Source organism: Hyperoodon ampullatus (genome assembly GCF_949752795.1).
Source record: "Hyperoodon ampullatus genome assembly, chromosome: 18".
Classification (NCBI taxonomy): Eukaryota; Metazoa; Chordata; class Mammalia; order Artiodactyla; family Ziphiidae; genus Hyperoodon; species Hyperoodon ampullatus.
Window position 1 is genome coordinate 16073271 of NC_136931.1, and position 17703 is coordinate 16090973.

General features: G+C 45.3%; 1 protein-coding gene across 2 annotated transcripts in view; it reads right to left on the reverse strand.

Annotated features, from left to right (window-relative positions):
• Positions 1-17703, reverse strand: part of ZFHX3 (zinc finger homeobox 3) — a gene marked incomplete at its 5' end in the record, with an annotated part of 168854 nt that overhangs the window by 41596 nt on the left and 109555 nt on the right. Inside the window, one exon of one of the 2 annotated variants that reach the window (XM_079723573.1) lies at positions 8259-8339. In XM_079723573.1, the coding sequence (XP_079579699.1) occupies positions 8259-8339 (81 nt within the window). Of the gene's footprint in view, positions 1-8231; positions 8340-17703 lie in introns of both variants that reach the window. The other variant, XM_079723572.1, reaches the window with a different exon arrangement.

The window sequence follows — 17703 nt, forward strand, 5'->3', positions numbered from 1 at the left end:
CCCAGAAAAAGAAGAGAAAAAGAAAGGGACTGAGAAAATATTTGAAGAGATTATAGCTGAAAACTTCCCTAACATGGGAAAGGAAATAGTCAAGTCCAGAGAGTCCCATACAGGATAAACCCAAAGAGAAACACGCCAAGATACATATTAATCAAACTGTCAAAAATTAAATTCTAAGAAAAAATATTAAAAGCAGCAAGGGAAAAGCAACAAGTAACATACAAGGGAATCCCCATAAAGTTAACAGCTGATCTTTTATCAGAAATTCAGCAAACCAGAAGGGAGTGACAGGACATATTTAAAGTGATGAAAGGGAGAAAGCTACAACCAAGATTACTCTACCCAGCACGGATCTCATTCAGATTCGATGGATAAATTAAAACCTTTACAGACAAGCAAAAATTAAGAGAATTCAGCGCCACCAAACCAGCTTTATAACAAATTCTAAAGGAACTTCTCTAGGCAGGAAACACAAGAGAAAGAAAGGACCTACAATAACAAACCCAAAACAATTAAGAAAATGGTAATAGGAACATACATATCGATAATTACCTTAAATGTAAACGGATTAAATGCTCCAACTCAAAGACATAGACTGGCTGAATGGATACAAAAACAAGACCTGTATACATGCTGTCTACAAGAGACCCACTTCAGACCTAGGGACACATACAGACTGAAAGTGAGGGGATGGAAAAAAGATATACCATGCATGTGGAAATAAGAAGGAAGTTGGAGTAGCAGTTTTCGTATCAGACAAAGCAGACTTTAAAATAAAGACTATTACAAGAGACAAAGAAGGACACTACATAACGATCAAGGGATCAATCCAAGAAGAAGATATAACAACGGTAAATATTTATGCACTCAACATAGGAGCACTTCAATACATAAGGCAAATGCTAACAGCCATAAAAGGGAAAATCGACAGTAATACAATCAGAGTAGGGGACTTTAACACCCCACTTTCACCAATGGACAGATCATGCAAAATGAAAATAAATAAGGCAACACAAGCTTTAAGTGACACATTAGACAAGATGGACTTAATTGATATTTATAGGACATTCCATCCAAAAGCAACAGAATACACTTTCTTCTCAAGTGCCCATGGAACATTCTCCAGGATAGACCACATCTTGGGTCACAAATCAAGCCTTGGTAAATTTAAGAAAATTGAAATCGTATCAAGTATCTTTTCCAACCACAATGCTGTAAGACTAGATAGCAATTACTGTAAAAAAATACAAACACATGGAGGCTAAACAATACACTACTAAATAACCTAGAGATCACTGAAGAAATCAAAGAGGAAATCAAACAATACCTAGAAACAAATGACAGTGAAAACACAACAACCCAAAACCTATGGGATGCAGCAAAAGCAGTCCTAAGAGGGAAGTTTATAGCAATACAATCCTACCTCAAGAAACAAGAAACATCTCAAATAAACAACCTAACCTTACATCTAAAGCAATTAGAGAAAGAAGAACAAAAAAACCCCAAGGTTAGCAGAACAAAAGAAATCATAAAGATCAGATCAGAAATAAATGAAATAGAAACAAAGAAAACAATAGCAAAGATCAATAAAACTAAAAGCTGGTTCTTTGAGAAGATAAACAAAATGGATAGGCCATTAGCCAGACTCATCAAGAAAAAAAGGGAGAAGACTCAAATCAATAGAATTAGAAATGAGAAAGGAGAAGTAACAACTGACACTGCAGAAATACAAAGGATCACGAGAGATTACTAAAAGCAACTATACGCCAATAAAATGGACAACCTGGAAGAAATGGACAAATTCTTAGAAAAGCACAACTTTCTGAGACTGAACCAGGAAGAAATAGAAAATATAAACAGACCAGTCACAAGCACTGAAATTGAAACTGTGATTAAAGATCTTCCAACAAAAGCCCAGGACCAGATGGCTTCAGAGGCAAATTCTATCAAACATTTACAGAAGAGCTAACACCTATCCTTCTCAAACTCTTCCAAAATATAGCAGACGGAGGTACACTCCCAAACTCATTCAACGAGGCCACCATCACCCTGACACCAAAACCAGACAAAGATGTCACAAAAACAGAAACTACAGGCCAATATCTCTGATGAACATAGATACAAAACTCCTCAACAAAATACTAGCAAACAGAATCCAACAGCACATTAAAAGGGTCATACACCATGATCAAGTGGGGTTTATCCCAGGAATGTAAGGATTCTTCAATATATGCAAATCAATCAATGTGATACACCATATTAACAAATTGAAAGATAAAAACCATATGATAACCTCAATAGATGCAGAAAAAGCTTTCGACAAAATTCAACGCCAATGTATGAAAAAAACTCTCCAGAAAGTAGGCACAGAGGGAACCTACCTCAACATAATAAAGGCCATATATGACAAACCCACAGCCAACGTCATTCTCAATGATGAAAAACTGGAACCATTTCCTCTAAGATCAAGAGCAAGACAAGGTTGCCCACCCTCACCACTATTATTCAACATAGTTTTGGAAGTTTTAGCCACAGCAATCAGAGAAGAAAAAGAAATTAAAGGAATCCAAATCGGAAAAGAAGAAGTAACACTGTCACTGTTTGAGATGCCATGATACTAAACATGGAGAATCCTAAAGATGCTACCAGAAAATGACTAGAGCTAATCAGTGAATTTGATAGAGTAGCAGGATACAAAATTAATGCAGAGATCTCTTGCATTCCTATACACTAATGATGAAAAATCTGAAAGAGAAATTAAGAAAACACTCCCGTTTACCATTTCAACAAAAAGAATAAAAGACCTAGGAATAAACCTACCTAAGGAGACAAAAGACCTGTATGCAGAAAATTATAAGACACTGATGAAAGAAATTAAAGATGATACAAACAGATGGAGACATATACCATGCTCCTGGATTGGAAGAATCAACATTGAGGAAATGACTATACTACCCAAAGCAATCTACAGATTCAATGCAATCCCTATCAAACTACCAATGGCATTTTTCACAGAACGAGAACAAAAGAATTTCACAATTTGTATGGAAACACAAAAGACCCCGAATAGCCAAAGCAATCTTGAGAAAGAAAAACAGAGCTGGAGGAATCAGACTCCCTGACTTCAGACTATACTACAAAGCTACAGTCATCAAGACAGTATGGCACTGGCACAAAAACAGAAATATAGGTCAATGGAACAGGATAGAGAGCCCAGAGATAAACCCATGCACATATGGTCACCTTATCTTTGATAAAGGAGGCAAGAGTATACAATGGAGAAAAGATACCCTCTTCAATAAGTGGTGCATGGATGGACAGCTATATGTAAAAGAATGAAATTAGAACACTCCCTAACACCATACACAAAAATAAACTCAAAATGGATTAAAGACCTAAATGTAATGCCAGACACTATAAAACTCTTAGAGGAAAACATAGGCAGAACACTCTGTGACATAAATGACAGCAAGATCCTTTTTGACCCACCTCCTAGAGAAATGGAAATAAAAACAAAAATAAACAAATGGAACCTAATGAAACTTAAAAGCTTTTGCATAGCAAAGGAAACCATAAACAAGACCAAAAGACAACCCTCAGAATGGGAGAAAATATTTGCAAATGAAGCAACTGACAAAGGATTAATCTCCAAAATTTACAAGCAGCTCATGCAGCTCAATATCAAAATAACAAACAACCCAATCCAAAAATGGGCAGAAGACCTAAATACACATTTCTCCAAAGAAGATATACAGATTGCCAACAAAGACATGACAGAATGCTCAATGTCATTAATCATTAGAGAAATGCAAATCAAAACTACAATGAGATATCATCTCACACCGGTCAGAATGGCCATCATCAAAACGTCTACAAACAAGAAATGCTGGAGAGGGCGTGGAGAAAAGGGAACTCTCCTACACTGTTGGTGGGAATGTAAATTGATACAGCCACTATGGAGAACGGTATGGAGGTTCCTTAAAAAACTAAAAATAGAACTACCATATGACCCAGGAATCCCACTACTGGGCATATACCTTGAGAAAACCTTAATTCAAATAGAGTCATATACCACAATGTTCACTGCAGCTCTATTTACAATAGCCAGGACATGGAAGCAACCTAAGTGTCCATCAACAGATGAATGGATAAAGAAGATGTGGCACATATATACAATGGAATATTACTCAGCCATAAAATGAAATGAAATTGAGTTATTTGTAGTGAGGAGGATGGACCTAGAGTCTGCCATACAGGGTGAAGGAAGTCACAAAGAGAACAAATACCGTATGCTAACACATATATATGGAATCTAAAAAAAAATGGTTCTGATGAACCTAGGGGCAGGACAGGAATAAAGACGCACACGTGCAGAATGGACTTGAGGACACGGGGAGGGGGAAGGGTAAGCTGGGAGGAAGTGAGAGAGAGGCATGGACATATATACACTACCAAATGTAAAATAGATAGCTAGTGGGAAGCAGCTGCATGGCATAGGGAGATCAGCTCGGTGCTTTGTGACCACCTAGAGGGGAGGGATAGGGAGGGTGGGAGGGAGATGCAAGAGGGAGGGGATATCGGGATATATGTATGCATATAGCTGATTCATTTTGTTATACAGCAGAAACTAACACAACATTGTAAAGCAATTATACTCCAATAAAGACGTTTAAAAAAGAATAAAATAAATGTTAGGAATGAATGAATGAATGAATAAATGAATAAATAAATAAATAAATGGAAATCAGCAATCCTATTCCAATGTAAAAATAAATAACAAAAAATATTTTAGTAAAGCGCATCCATTCCTGCACCAAACCCCAAAGTACATAATCAATAGCTGAGAAAATGCCAATTATCCAGGTCCATTTGAAATATTATTAATCTGCATCCTGAGCAGCCACTAATCAACAGGACAAATTGTGAAATCACTATTTATTTATTTTCCGGGAGGAAGAATTCCCCAACACATTTAATCAGATAGGAACAGCTCAATTTAGGGAGTGAATGGAACAAACGCAGACATTTTTTATAAAATACTAAGGATCCCAAAGAAAGCTCAGGAGAGGCTGCTGGCACCTAAATCGATTCCAAGATCAAATCGGCCCAAGTACCTTAATAAAGCCTGTCATTACACACTCAAACAATATAGACAAAATTATGCTTCAGGTCAAAAGAGGATCGCCTGCAGAAGTCAGGGAAGAATTTTCCGCTCACCCTTTACTACTGTGCAACTGGCAAGATGCATCTCTGAGTTATTCATTCCCCCTCTCTCTCTCTCATACAGATTAAGTATGTTCCTTGAATGACTGAATGAGAAAGTGGAGCCCTATTAAAGGCACTGGATTTTTGGGGTGCTCATTTTAAGTCTTTATGTAGTCTCTTGACTGCCCGGCATGTCTGCCAGTGCTGTGAGGACACATTCCCACTGAATTATAAACACTTTGAATGAGATTTAATTGAACCACCCCCAACAAAGCTTGCTCTAACCTGGTGTAAGGATTAGAGTAACACATACAAAGTGCCCAGCACAGAGCCTGGCACACAGTAAGAGCTCTGCAGATGGCTGCTACTTGTTGTTGTTCTCTCAGTGTCCTTAGCACACAGAATGCAGGAAACATGCACCACATGCCATTTGCACAATCCCATGAAATCCTTCTATGTTGTTCCCCTCAGCTTCTCAAAAAACACTGCCTGGCAACAGTTTTACATTCAAATGGGAGGACCCGAAGAGAAACTGCCACTAGGTTTCCTCATTTTATTTAACTAAACTGAAAACAAAACCAAAAAACCCCTCCTGATACAGAGTTACTATATGCCAGGCACTGTTCCAAGCTTCCCATATTCAAATAACCCTCACAGCAATGCCATGCAAGTGGGGGCTGTTCTTGATTCCCATCTCACGGGAGAAAACTGAGGCACAGAAAGGTCCCTGCAGCGAGGTCACAGGGCTAGTACATGGCAGAGGCAGGATTAGAAACCAGGCACCCGTGGGCTTCCCTGGTGGCACAGTGGTTAAGAATCCACCTGCCAGTGCAGGGAACACGGGTTCGAGCCCTGGTCCGGGAAGATCCCACATGCCACGGAGCAACTAAGCCCGTGTGCCACAACTACTGAACCCGTGTGCCACAACTACTGAAGCCCGCATGCCTAGAGCCTGTGCTCCGCAACAAGAAACGCCACCGCAATGAGAAGCCCGCGCACCACAACGAAGAGTAGACCCCACTCGCCACAACTAGAGAAAGCCTGCGTGCAGCAACAAAGACCCAAAGCAGCCAAAAAATAATAAAATAAAATAAAATAAAATAAAAAGAAACCAGGCACCCAAATTGTGAAAACAAAGGACGGATTGGCCTGGAAGGTGACTCAGTCTTCAAACCATGTCTGTGAAATCCTCTTCCCCAGCTCACTTCCTCCAGGCAGATGTGTATTAAACACTGCTGCCTGCAAAGTCTGTTTAGATCTCATCATCTTAATATTACAGCAAAGTCTGGGATCCTGATCCATGCGAGGCAACACAGGACAGTCCGCCCCACACACTCAACGGCCTTCGAGTGTGGACCTCCATCCCCTACTCACTGGTCCCACCTTCCAGATCTTCCTAGGGAGCTAGCTCACTGTGGCCCTCAGTATTAGCTCAAGCAAAGGCCTCTGGACACCACAAAGCCCAGTTCAAAAGGGGGCCATGAGCAGCACAGATGGTAAAATTCGTCCAGTGTGCCCGTCAGTCACTCAGCTGCCAGGATGCCCAGGAAATGCAGGACAGCGACACATCACCTGAGAGGCCAGATCCCTACCAAAACTTAAAAGCTGTTACACTCAAATTTCTCTTTTCTAGGCTGAACAGCCCCAATTTCTTTCAGCCTCTTCTCAGAGGCAGTACTTCTCAGCCTTCAGTCATTTTCATTGCTCTCCCCTGGCCTCTCTCCAAGATTCTGTATCTTGTTTAAATAGTAAAGGCCAACAGTGAACATGATTTAAGAACAGTCATGCCTGGAAAAGTAACAAAGGCCCAACCAATATGGACTCCAGAAGGTAAATATTTCCTCAAAAAACAACAACAAACAACAAAGTATTACAATATTAATAATGGAAGGCAGTAAGAATTAGGTTGACCAAATAAAATAATTTCTGTTGCTTGTCATATCATTTCCTCTAATTATAGTGGTGGTTTCTGGGAGACTTCTCTGTCCCAATAAGTCTTCTCAGAAATGGCCTTGCTAGCAGTGACATACATACACTACCAAATGTAAAATAGATAGCTAGTGGGAAGCAGCCACATAGCACAGGGAGATCAGCTCGGTGCTTTGTGACCACCTAGAGGGGTGGGATAGGGAGGATGGGAGGGAGGGAGGGAGACACAAGAGGGAAGAGATATGGGGAGATATGGGGACATATGTATACGTATAACTGATTCACTTTGTTATAAAGCAGAAACTAACACAACATTGTAAAGCAATTATTCTCCAATAAAGATGTTAAAAAAAAAAAAAACTTTGCTCCTCCTCAAAAAAGACCTAAGCTTTTCTTCTCAGTCTCAGCAATTCTTTCCCTTGATACAGAAATCCTATCATCTTGCGAGAAGGTCATTCGCCCCTTCTCTCAACACCAGCTTTTCCAGAAATAGCACTTCCTTTCCTGACTTCTTCAATTTCTCCTGCTTTTGGTAAGACAGCCTCCTGCCTGGCTGTACTGCCTGCCGCCCCTTTGAGGCCAAGGTAGGACACCATGAACACGCAGAGCCGCCCAGGCCCCCAAATGCAGGATGAAGCCCACACTGCACTGCTGACTCCTTAGAGATTCAGGGGTGACACTGATCCATTTCTACACAGCAAATCCCTCCGTGGGGCTTGGGAGCAGGTGGGACAGGGCCCTGGACCTTCCATGGAGGAAGAATCACATCAAGGGCAAAACAGCAACGGGGAGGAGGTGCTAAAGACACGTGACCTCAACACCAGCAGCCCCTAGGACAGGGCCAAACACCTGGATGCTCGCTCGACACACAAGCTGGTTTTGGGGCCATTTGAAACAACTTTAAAAATTCCTTAATATAACATAATAGGAGAAGGAAGGTGACTACTGAAAAAAAGCGAAAATAAAGTCCATCTCCCACCGACACAGAACCAGCCTAGCTGTTCTGGTGGATTCAGGAGGCTCCGGCCCCCTGACCTGTTGGCCTCACTCCGCCAGGGGAGAAACGCCGGGGGCTGGAGGGCAGCCACACAGCCTACCTGTCCACGTGCTCTGGTCCTTCTCGCCTCCACTCTCCTGGTCTTTCGCAAGCTCCTCGGGATCAGGAGCCGCTTCTCCGGGCCCTTCAACATCTTCAATGGCTTCTTCTGAAAGAGAAGAAAAACAAAATGTCAAGGATTGAAAGTAGACAGAAGATGAAGGACTCTTGCCTCCTACTGCAAAGAAGTACCAACCACAAAACACAGGCAGCCAGTGAGCGTCCCGCCTCCCCTCCCAGTGGCCCCTGAGAGGTCGACCACACTACGGACATGCGAGGTCTGGGTAAGCGGCGGGGGCTTTCCTTCCCCGCTCGTTGGCGTGAGACCACAACTTGCTCTAGATGTGCGGAAACTAGGTATTTCCAGATGGGTTCTGAATGCCCCTTTTGAGCTTTTCTCATTGAAAAGCCAATCCTGTTGAGGAAATAACTCCATCTGATTACCTGAAATCACATGCAAGTCTTTTACACTTGCAAATGCAAAAAAGGAGCCACAGGATTGCTTCTTGCCTAGCTCCTACCACACTGCGAACTGGCAGTGAACTAGACTAGACCCAATCTTTGACCCCTCATAAGGCCTCGGTGCCTGTGCACCTGTCAGGCCGTGGTGGGAGGTTTTTACAGTCATTCATATTCTGAAGAGTCACAGAGTATCAGCGATATGATTTCATCAATGTGAAGAGGTCTAGAAAACAAACATCTGTGGGCACGCCAGGCATCAGTGGCGAGAAGCTGGATTTGTAGAGAAAGGGAAAAAACTTTGTATCAGAATCATACACTTCCCTTTTGAAGTCATTCCATTCTTGACCCACCACTGGCTTAAAATGAACCAAGGAAATTCTCTCCAGCTCAACACACAGCGCTTTAGTGAAGGGAGAAGAATGGTCATTTCCAACATTAGGTTACTCACGAAGTAAAATGCCACTTGCTTCCCAGAGTGGGAATGAAGAGAATAAGATTCTCTGGATGCTGAGGGAAAGGAAGTGAGACATTTCTCCCTTGATCTCCTAGCCCTCTGGATCATTATCTAAAACATTCATTAAGAATGGACTAAATGGGGCTTCCCTGGTGGCGCAGTGGTTGACAGTCTGCCTGCCGATGCAGGGGACACAGGTTCGTGTCCCAGTCCAGGAAGATCCCACATGCCGCGGAGCGGCTGGGCCCATGAGCCATGGCCACTGAGCCTGTGCGTCCGGAGCCTGTGCTCCGCAACGGGAGAGGCCACAACAGTGAGAGGCCCGCGTGCCGCAAAAAAAAAAAAAAAAAAAAAAAAAGAATGGGCTAAATGAATGAATAAGGCAGGCAAACCAAGGTGGGTTGATGATTAAATTATTAGGAGACTTTGAAGAGCACAACTTCCTGAGTGTAGAGACACTGAAACCCAGCCACCCACGTCTGTCACCCGAGGCCAGTGCTAGACCAGATCCACAGAACCAGAGGTGACGGTCCAATCTAGGTCCATGAACTTGGAGTTATTCCAACATCACCCTAGGTCCCTCTAGCCCCAAATCTACTTTTCAACATTTCAAGGTATAATACCCTCCGACCCTCCAGAAAATAATTTCTAAATTTCATCTCACAAAGAAAGAGTTCAAAGTAAATTGACCTCAGAGGGTATATAAAACACTTGAAGAAGAAAGTATCTATTTAGACCCAGATTTTCCTAACTTTTCCCAAAAAGACACTGGAAGACCAAGAGCTGGAAAACGGAAGTAGGGATTAGGGAACATGTCTTCATTACCACCAAGAGGGGATGTATGAGGCAGTCATGGGGAACATGGGTGAGAGGAGATACTGCTTATTTTCCTCTCCAACTAAGAGGCTTCCACAAATAATTTCTATGTTGCCTTTCTGTCTCACTGCACAGTCAAGTTAACATCAAGTCTCCCCACGCCCACCCCTGGTTCAAACAGAGAAGAATCAGGCAACCTGGTTTGAAGTCAGTCAGATATACAGCACCATATTAACACGGTACATACTTTAGTGGAGAAAAAAATATATACGAAGTGTTAGTTGAGCTATATAATAAGCAAGTTACACAATATGCTATATGTACCATCTTAATTATGTCCAGGCAGGATGTTCAATGCACATTTTTAGGCTTTTGATAAAACTATTCAACACTGTAATTACAAAATCCATCTTTGAAAGGCTATACCAGCATTCAGTCAATCAATATCAAGTTGAGTCTACCCAAAGTAGCTAGGTCTCTTAAAACATACTCAACTGCCCCAATATATCCTATGATACAAACTATCTGTATGTATCCATACATTAATCAAATGTGATTATACAAAGAGATGATTCAACGGGCCCTCCTCTCCAGGACACACACACATTATCACCCTAGATGGAGAGTCTGACACCTACGAAGTAGGGAACACCCTGATGTGATGAACAGTGTCTGAGGGCACTCCTCTGCAGAGGAGGGAGAAAACGTACCCACTGGGAGGCGAGCTCCAAGGCCAGTGCCTCTCTCCTGTGTATTATGTGGGCTGCAGCCACCCAAGCAGAGAGTTAAGAACTCATGGTCATTCTGGCACTGACCTCGGTTCTCTGAACCTTCCTGAACAAATCTATCCAGAGACAGAGGCTGAAGAACAAGCATATCATTCATGCAATGAGCAAGGAAACGGCACGGCCCTTTGTGACTATTCCCAGAGCCCTCGTTCTATGAGCCTAGTTGGGTCTTTGCTTTCTTCCCTCCCTGCCCTGCTATAAGCAGAAAAGTGAAGGCAGCTGAGCTCCAGTGAGAGGGCAGTTGATAGAGGTCGACTCAGGAACTTCTTTTGCTTCTCTCTTTTTCTCCTTTTTTTCTTAAAGATTTAAAAATCAAGTCCTCTGCTCTTTAAGTTTTTAGATTTAATATTATCATTTCTGATATATTAAACACCAAAAAGCTGTTATATGCTGGGCGGAAGAAGAAATGATTAAGAAACTCCTGGACAAGCCAGCTTCCTTTACAAGCAGATCAGCGTCCTCACCCCCAGCTAGAAAACCAGGTCCCATTCAGCCAAGCAGGTGCTCCCCTGCAGTTCCACACGTGACCTACAGGTGTCGCCCTCTGCATGGCGAGGCCTGGAAGGGCAGCTAGCTGCAGGAGGCAGACACCGTCTGGGCCGCCTAACCTGAGCATGTGGAAATAATACACGTCTTCAAGTGAACTGTCTGGTCCCGGGGAAATAAAATAGGACATTCATAAGCAGTTACACCATCTGTCTTGATACCATCATCATCAACAGCAAAAGGAAAAAATAGCTCTTTCAAATGGATGAAAGCCCAGGCTAACAGTAACCAGAAAACTGTGAGCTCTGAATACCAATAAAGGTAGAGATACGATTCAAAAACAGATACACACTATGGATTCGTCTGGACAGCTTGGGCCCACAGTGCTCTGTAGTTGGGGTATGTTTTATTGGTCCCCAAAGCCTCCAGCAACCTCACTAAGACCAGGGCCTTGGGCACTCACAGGCAGGGCCTGAGTCTCCCCACGCCAGAACACGTGGGAACCAGGGGCAGGATGGCATCCAGCTCTGAAACACTCTGAGCTCCCGCGGCTGGTTAGGTGGCCCACGTTCCCTTTAGGAATGTAGATTTGATACCCACGCGCTCACAGAGCAGAGGGGGAGGCTTTTTCCCTGCCGACCACAGAATGCATTTTCTCCCCCGTGAAGTCAGTGGCAACTGGCTGGGGTCATTACAGAAGCCTGGTTTTTTTTTTCCTCCTATAATATCAGCTACTGACAGATGGTGGGAACAAGTGAAGACCTGATGGACGACAATCCGGTTTTATCTGGAAAATCCTGTCTTTCCCTCAGAAGACAAAGTTACTTCCCTTCCCCAAGACAGACAACAGCCACTGTGCCATTTTTAAGGCCAAAAAAAAAAAGAAAAAGAATCAAAACCCTCTTCTCCCCAAAGAATTGAACACTATTTCAGAACCCAACCGGAACACACCAGGAATGCGTTCTCAGGGGCGCAGCCAGGGCCGGGGTGAGGAGGTCATCTCTGCTCCCCACGCCCGGCCGGTTCTAGCAGGAAGCAGCAGAGCCCGCACCCCTCCGGCCGAAGGTCTGTTCTTCAGGAGAACACTCCAGACGAGGCGCCTCACACCACCCCCACCGCAGACGCCTGCTTCGTGGCTACACCCCACAGGGGCCCTCAAGCTCGGGCACCCCTCCTGTTGGGCTATATTTTCACGGTAAAGGGTTAGGGAAATAGAAGCACATCTCGAATAATTGTGAAGTCTGGTGTCCCTTCTGCCTTCAACTTCCATGTAAAAGACCGGCTGAAGGCCTTTAAAAAATCTATTTCCATCACCACCTCTTTTTTACAACTGCTTCTCCCATACAGCGCTCACTAGCACTTGCTCATGTCTCCTGGTTAAGGGCAGAGCCCTCAGGTGTAAGAATTTCAGCAGATAATGCAATTCTAAAAGGGAAGGGTTCCTAGGACAGCTTAGGTTTTGGGGGTGATGATACCACAGCTCCAGAAAATTTCCCTTCAGTCAAGGTGGTTTTGCTTACCCCAAACGCAAACTGTTCTCTTAATATACCTTACACTTACCACGTTGGTGAAGGTGACTGCATGACTTCCCAATTTGTGGTGACGTCTGCTCCGGAAGGAGGTGTGTGTGCCAACTGGCAACCCCATGGGGATTTGCAACGATTTTTATGAACAACCTGGAAATTGGTCTGTGGAAGGAGCGAGCACGAGGCAGAAGCAAAAACAGAGGTGGCATCAGCACAAAGTCAGCACCCGCCACCACCGCGTACACTCCGAGTGTGTCACCCAGAAAAAAACGCGCCAGTTGCTAAAAAAGGATACTGTTCACCAAATAACTAGGGCTGAGGTCCGAGTCCGCTGGGCGTATTTTACAAGTCACTTACAGACGTGAAGGAAGGGGAGGCCACCAATGACTGAGATGAGTCCTAACTGTTCCCAACTCTTAACGGGATAATGTGGACTAAGTCACACCTTCCCCACTCCTGGCAAAGCCCCCCACTGGGCTTCGAGGACAGAAATTTGGAAATTCTCCTAAGAACCAGGGTGTCCGTACCCAGGGCTCAGGCGACCGTGGTACTTAAATAATGCGCCCGTCTGGGATCCCTGAAGAATGAAATTGTTCTTCCCCTTTTCTTTGCGGGGAGCAACGTCTGAGGGCGGGGGGCGGTAAGCTAAAGTGCGTTTGCCTGTTGGCAGGCTCAAGAGCTGAGAAACATTAGCTGTCATGAACCACAATCAAATCAGGTTTGAAATATTTAGCAGTGGCTTGGAAAATGCGGCAGTGCAGCTCTGACAGGCGAGATGTGCACAGACACCCACTTTCCATTATAATGGAAATATCAGGCCTGTTCTGAATATGTATAACCCAGAAAAATGTATTGATTTTTCATTCGGCATTAAAAAAAATGAAATAGCCTGCAGCTGTCAAAAGCCTTTTGTTAAAAGCTCATCTTTCCTGGAATGAGGTTTACCAGAAACAAGTTTTAATTGTGTATCGGACCTCTTCTTTGAAAAACAAAATAACCAATCTGCTTACTTTGAAGATAGGGTTAAAGCTCTTCCTTTCCCCATTTTCAACCTAATTAACCAAGGACAACCGCCGAAGTGGGCGGGAAAGGCCCCCCGCACACTCTGACCAGCAGGGACACGGAGGGTGGCGGCTACTTCTGCTGGAGCCTCCATGGTGGTGGCGGAGGGATTCCACGACCGTGTCTTGTCTCCTTGTTCCTGTAACTAGAGACGCACTGTAGGACACCTTGGCCTACCTCGGCTGTCCTCTTGCAGCGCTGACCGTAACAACTGGAGAACGCAGGCCGAGCAGTCCAGCTTGTCCAACCCCCTCGGCCTCTTGTTATCCATAGGAAACCTCTAATGGCTGGACGTACTTCTACAAAGTATGTATGCTTTACTTTGCAAATAGAGGTCAAATCAAATCCTACAATATGAAAGATGACAGCTAAGGTCTAGATCACTTATTTCGAATAAGATCCAGTGCATGAGAATTCTGCTACGAGAGTAACTTGTAAGAGGATGTGATCTGCCGTGGTGACAGAAAGCCGGCTCTGCTGCCCCCAGCTCGTCACCCTAGCTCTCCTCCCCTCTCCAGGCCGCAGAGGGAGAGGTGAATGGTGGCTGCGCTTGTGGCTGCACCCACAGGGGTGGGCCGCTCACTGTGCTGGTCTCCCTCGTGACACTCTGGCAAGTGTGGTCTCACTGAATGGTGACCGCAGGTCCTATCAGTAGGTGACACTCCACGTGCTCTGGGCTATACCGCAAACACACAGTGACTCCCGGACTCAGGACGCAATAATCTACTCCGCAACATTCTCAAACACACTTTCTCAAATGTTAATGCCGCGGTTTTGCTCCACAGTGTCTTTCCAGCCCCGATGACGTGGCTGGAAACTGCCTGAGAGGTAGCTTCGAGCCATTAGGTTTTCTGAGTGACACTACCACAGCCCCAGAAATTCTCCCTTAAATCAAGGTACTTTTTGCCTACCACAAATGTAAACTGTTCTTTTAACACACCAGTCCTTAGACTTAGCATCTTGGTGGAGGTGACTGCATGTTCTCACCAGGCACGTAAAATAGGGAACTTATACACCTCCCTGGGAGTCCTTTACGGGTAATCCTCTGAATATTCTTTTTAATTGCTGGCAAACACTGCCCATTCCGTTTCCTACATCTTAACAGGGTATAGATTAATTGAAGAGAAAGTCAAATCACGAGATGAAGGGCCCAGGATCCGAGTCAACACTGGTGAGCGGAACGCTATGAGATCCAGCTATCACAGTCCCGGCAGGAATCCTGGCAGGGGTGCAGGGTGAGGGCAGGAAGGTGAGGCAGGCAGGGGCTCCGAGGCTGGGGCGCTGCTTTGTGCATCAGAAGCGTAATATTCTCCTACCTTCTCAGGGTGAGATGCCATTTCTTCCCCAGCAGACATGAGAACTCCAGTGCACTAACAGAGTCCAAGGCACTGGGTGAAAAGTATGCCCTCCAGGTGGACGACAGGCCCTCTGACCTCCTGCACTCCTGCCTGCCCGGCCTCTCCAAGCCCTCCCACAGGTCTGGGGCACAGAGCACGGGACCGGCAGAGGTGGGTCTCCCCCTCCAGGTCGCCCTTGTCTTCGGCCTTCCCCACGTCCTCACCCGTCTAAGCTCCCCACCAGGCCAGGCCGTCCTGCTGGGGACTCCTCTCCACCAGCTGGAGTGAAGGGCCAGGGGTTAGCCTGGTAGCCCCACAGGGATCTCCCCACCCCAGGGGATGTTTTTTTGTTTTTTAAATGTGACCAAAGTGCTAACCAGCTGTTTTAAACACAACTGCCCTCTTGAAGATGTCGTGTATAAAGAATTTCAGTCCTCTGAGAGGCAAGAGGATGTGCGGGAGAGGAACAGGGGACTTGGAAAAGATCAGACCCACTGCCACCCTCCACTGACATGTTCTTTTCTCACGTGGATCCCTTCAGCGATCATTTTACCACAAGAATTCTTTTCACCACTAGGTGTTCATTTACCGAATACACCTGGGGCCGCCATGCCTGGAGTTTCTGGTCAGAGCGTGCGAGGCGGTGGAGGCCCGCCAGCCTTGCTGGCACGGGGCCGGGGCGAAGGCTCTGCGGGCACACGGGGCAAAGCCAGGAAAGCCGGGGGCGGAGGGGGAAGCGGCCCCTCGTGCCCGCCCTGCTCCTCTCTCCCACCCCCATCCCCCTGCCCCTGGCCTTGGCGCCAGGCTGAAAGAATCAACGCTCTGAAGGCAAGGCTGGGTATTATTAAAATGACTAATTGGAGAATAGAGACCATTTACGCTTTTGTATATTTGAAGATCTTGCCACTGTTGACAGAAACAAGAAAAATGGGGCTTGTGCAGCCTGAGGGGGCCTGGGAAGCTGCAGCCGGTGCGCGCAGCCCTGCCAGAGAAAGAGAGGACCAGGAGGCACGCCTGGGAGAGCCTCTGCGTCTGCCTGCTGCCCAGCCTCACCTCTAGAGCACGAGAGCGCGCTCTGTGGGTCCACAGCCCGCCTGGGCCTCCCGGAGAAAACGGCCCCGCTCTGAGCTGTCCTCCTGTGTGCCGTTTCTCCTCTTCCGGGCAAAGCCACTGGGTCATTTGAACAGCTTGTCAAAACCGCGCTAGAATTAAGGGGGTGGGTGGGGTCACGAGAGGAGAAAAAGGGAGGAAACACCTAGAGCCGGTATTGCAAACGGTTCCATTTATCTGTGTTCTCAGCAAAAGCACCTGGGTTGCCCCCTGCAGAAGTGCAGAAAGGATGAAAGCCAACGTGCGGTGACAAAGCACAACGGAGCGAAATGTGTCGCTGACTCGCCCGGTGGCTATTCCCGGGAAGATTTTTTTTTTTTTTTTTTAAATAACTGAAAGATGTGAGTTCCAGTTAGTAAAATACAAACCCAAGCCCTGAAGTGGTTTCAGAATCCACATTAAACCAGAAATCCAGCTCTGTCCCAAGAACCTGAAGAACACTGGGTTCAGCGGGGATTAATTCCCTTGGATTCTACAAAGCCGTGATTGCTGCTGCTACTTCCACACATGAAATGTAAAAAAGGCAAATTCCCCGAGCATGTTTGTAGCAGAGCGTGATGTGATTGTGTTGTCATTTATGGGAAATAATCGCAGGCCCATCTCTCCCCTTCCCCCCCATTTTCCAGTCCAAATAACCATGAAAAATTACACTTCAATGTCAGGGCGACGACAAAGGAGGTGCGCTCTCTGGGAGCTCAGCGGATTTGCAGGGGTTTTTCCTTTCTTTGGACAGAAACTACCTTCAATTGTACTTCATTTAAAACGTGATCTAACAAATGCATTTTGACAAGTCCTTTTCTCTTTTTCTCCTTTCTTTCAAACAGTATTTTGCACAGTTTAACCTCACACCAAACTGGAATGTTCTGGAAAGAAGAGGCGAGCAAAATAGAAGGTCCTTGAAACCAAGAAGGGTGGTTCCCCACTCCCCCATCCGTTAAAAACAAAGTCATGGAGAAAAGTACTGATTCTAACTCAGTGTGCTACTGAGAAAGAATGGAAGAGGGCAGAGAGTAAATGGTAATGTCTTAAGGGCAGAATATTTGATGGGCAAAGGCGAGAAAAGCCAGGGCAAGCAGAAGGAGGGTCTTGATTGAGGAAGAATGGCCTCATAAGCTTGCTCATCAGAATAAACCGTTTTGTGGATTTGAAAGCATCATCTAAGGTGTCTGGATGTGCAGTCAGAACTGGGGGGTCATGACCACATGGGGGTGACGAAGGGAAGCCTCTCTGGTGGGGTACCACTTCCCCCCTCATCCCCCCTCCTCTACAGAAAGGGACGTTTTTCAACCCAACAGATCTGCCTGAAAGCTTTTTAACATTCCAGGTGTGAGGACTGAGCAGTCCTTACAAGCATCCATCTTTCAATAACACCCGGTTTGAAATAAACACTGCCAGGCTTCCATGGTTAGAGGGGAGAAGACAAGAGATAAAC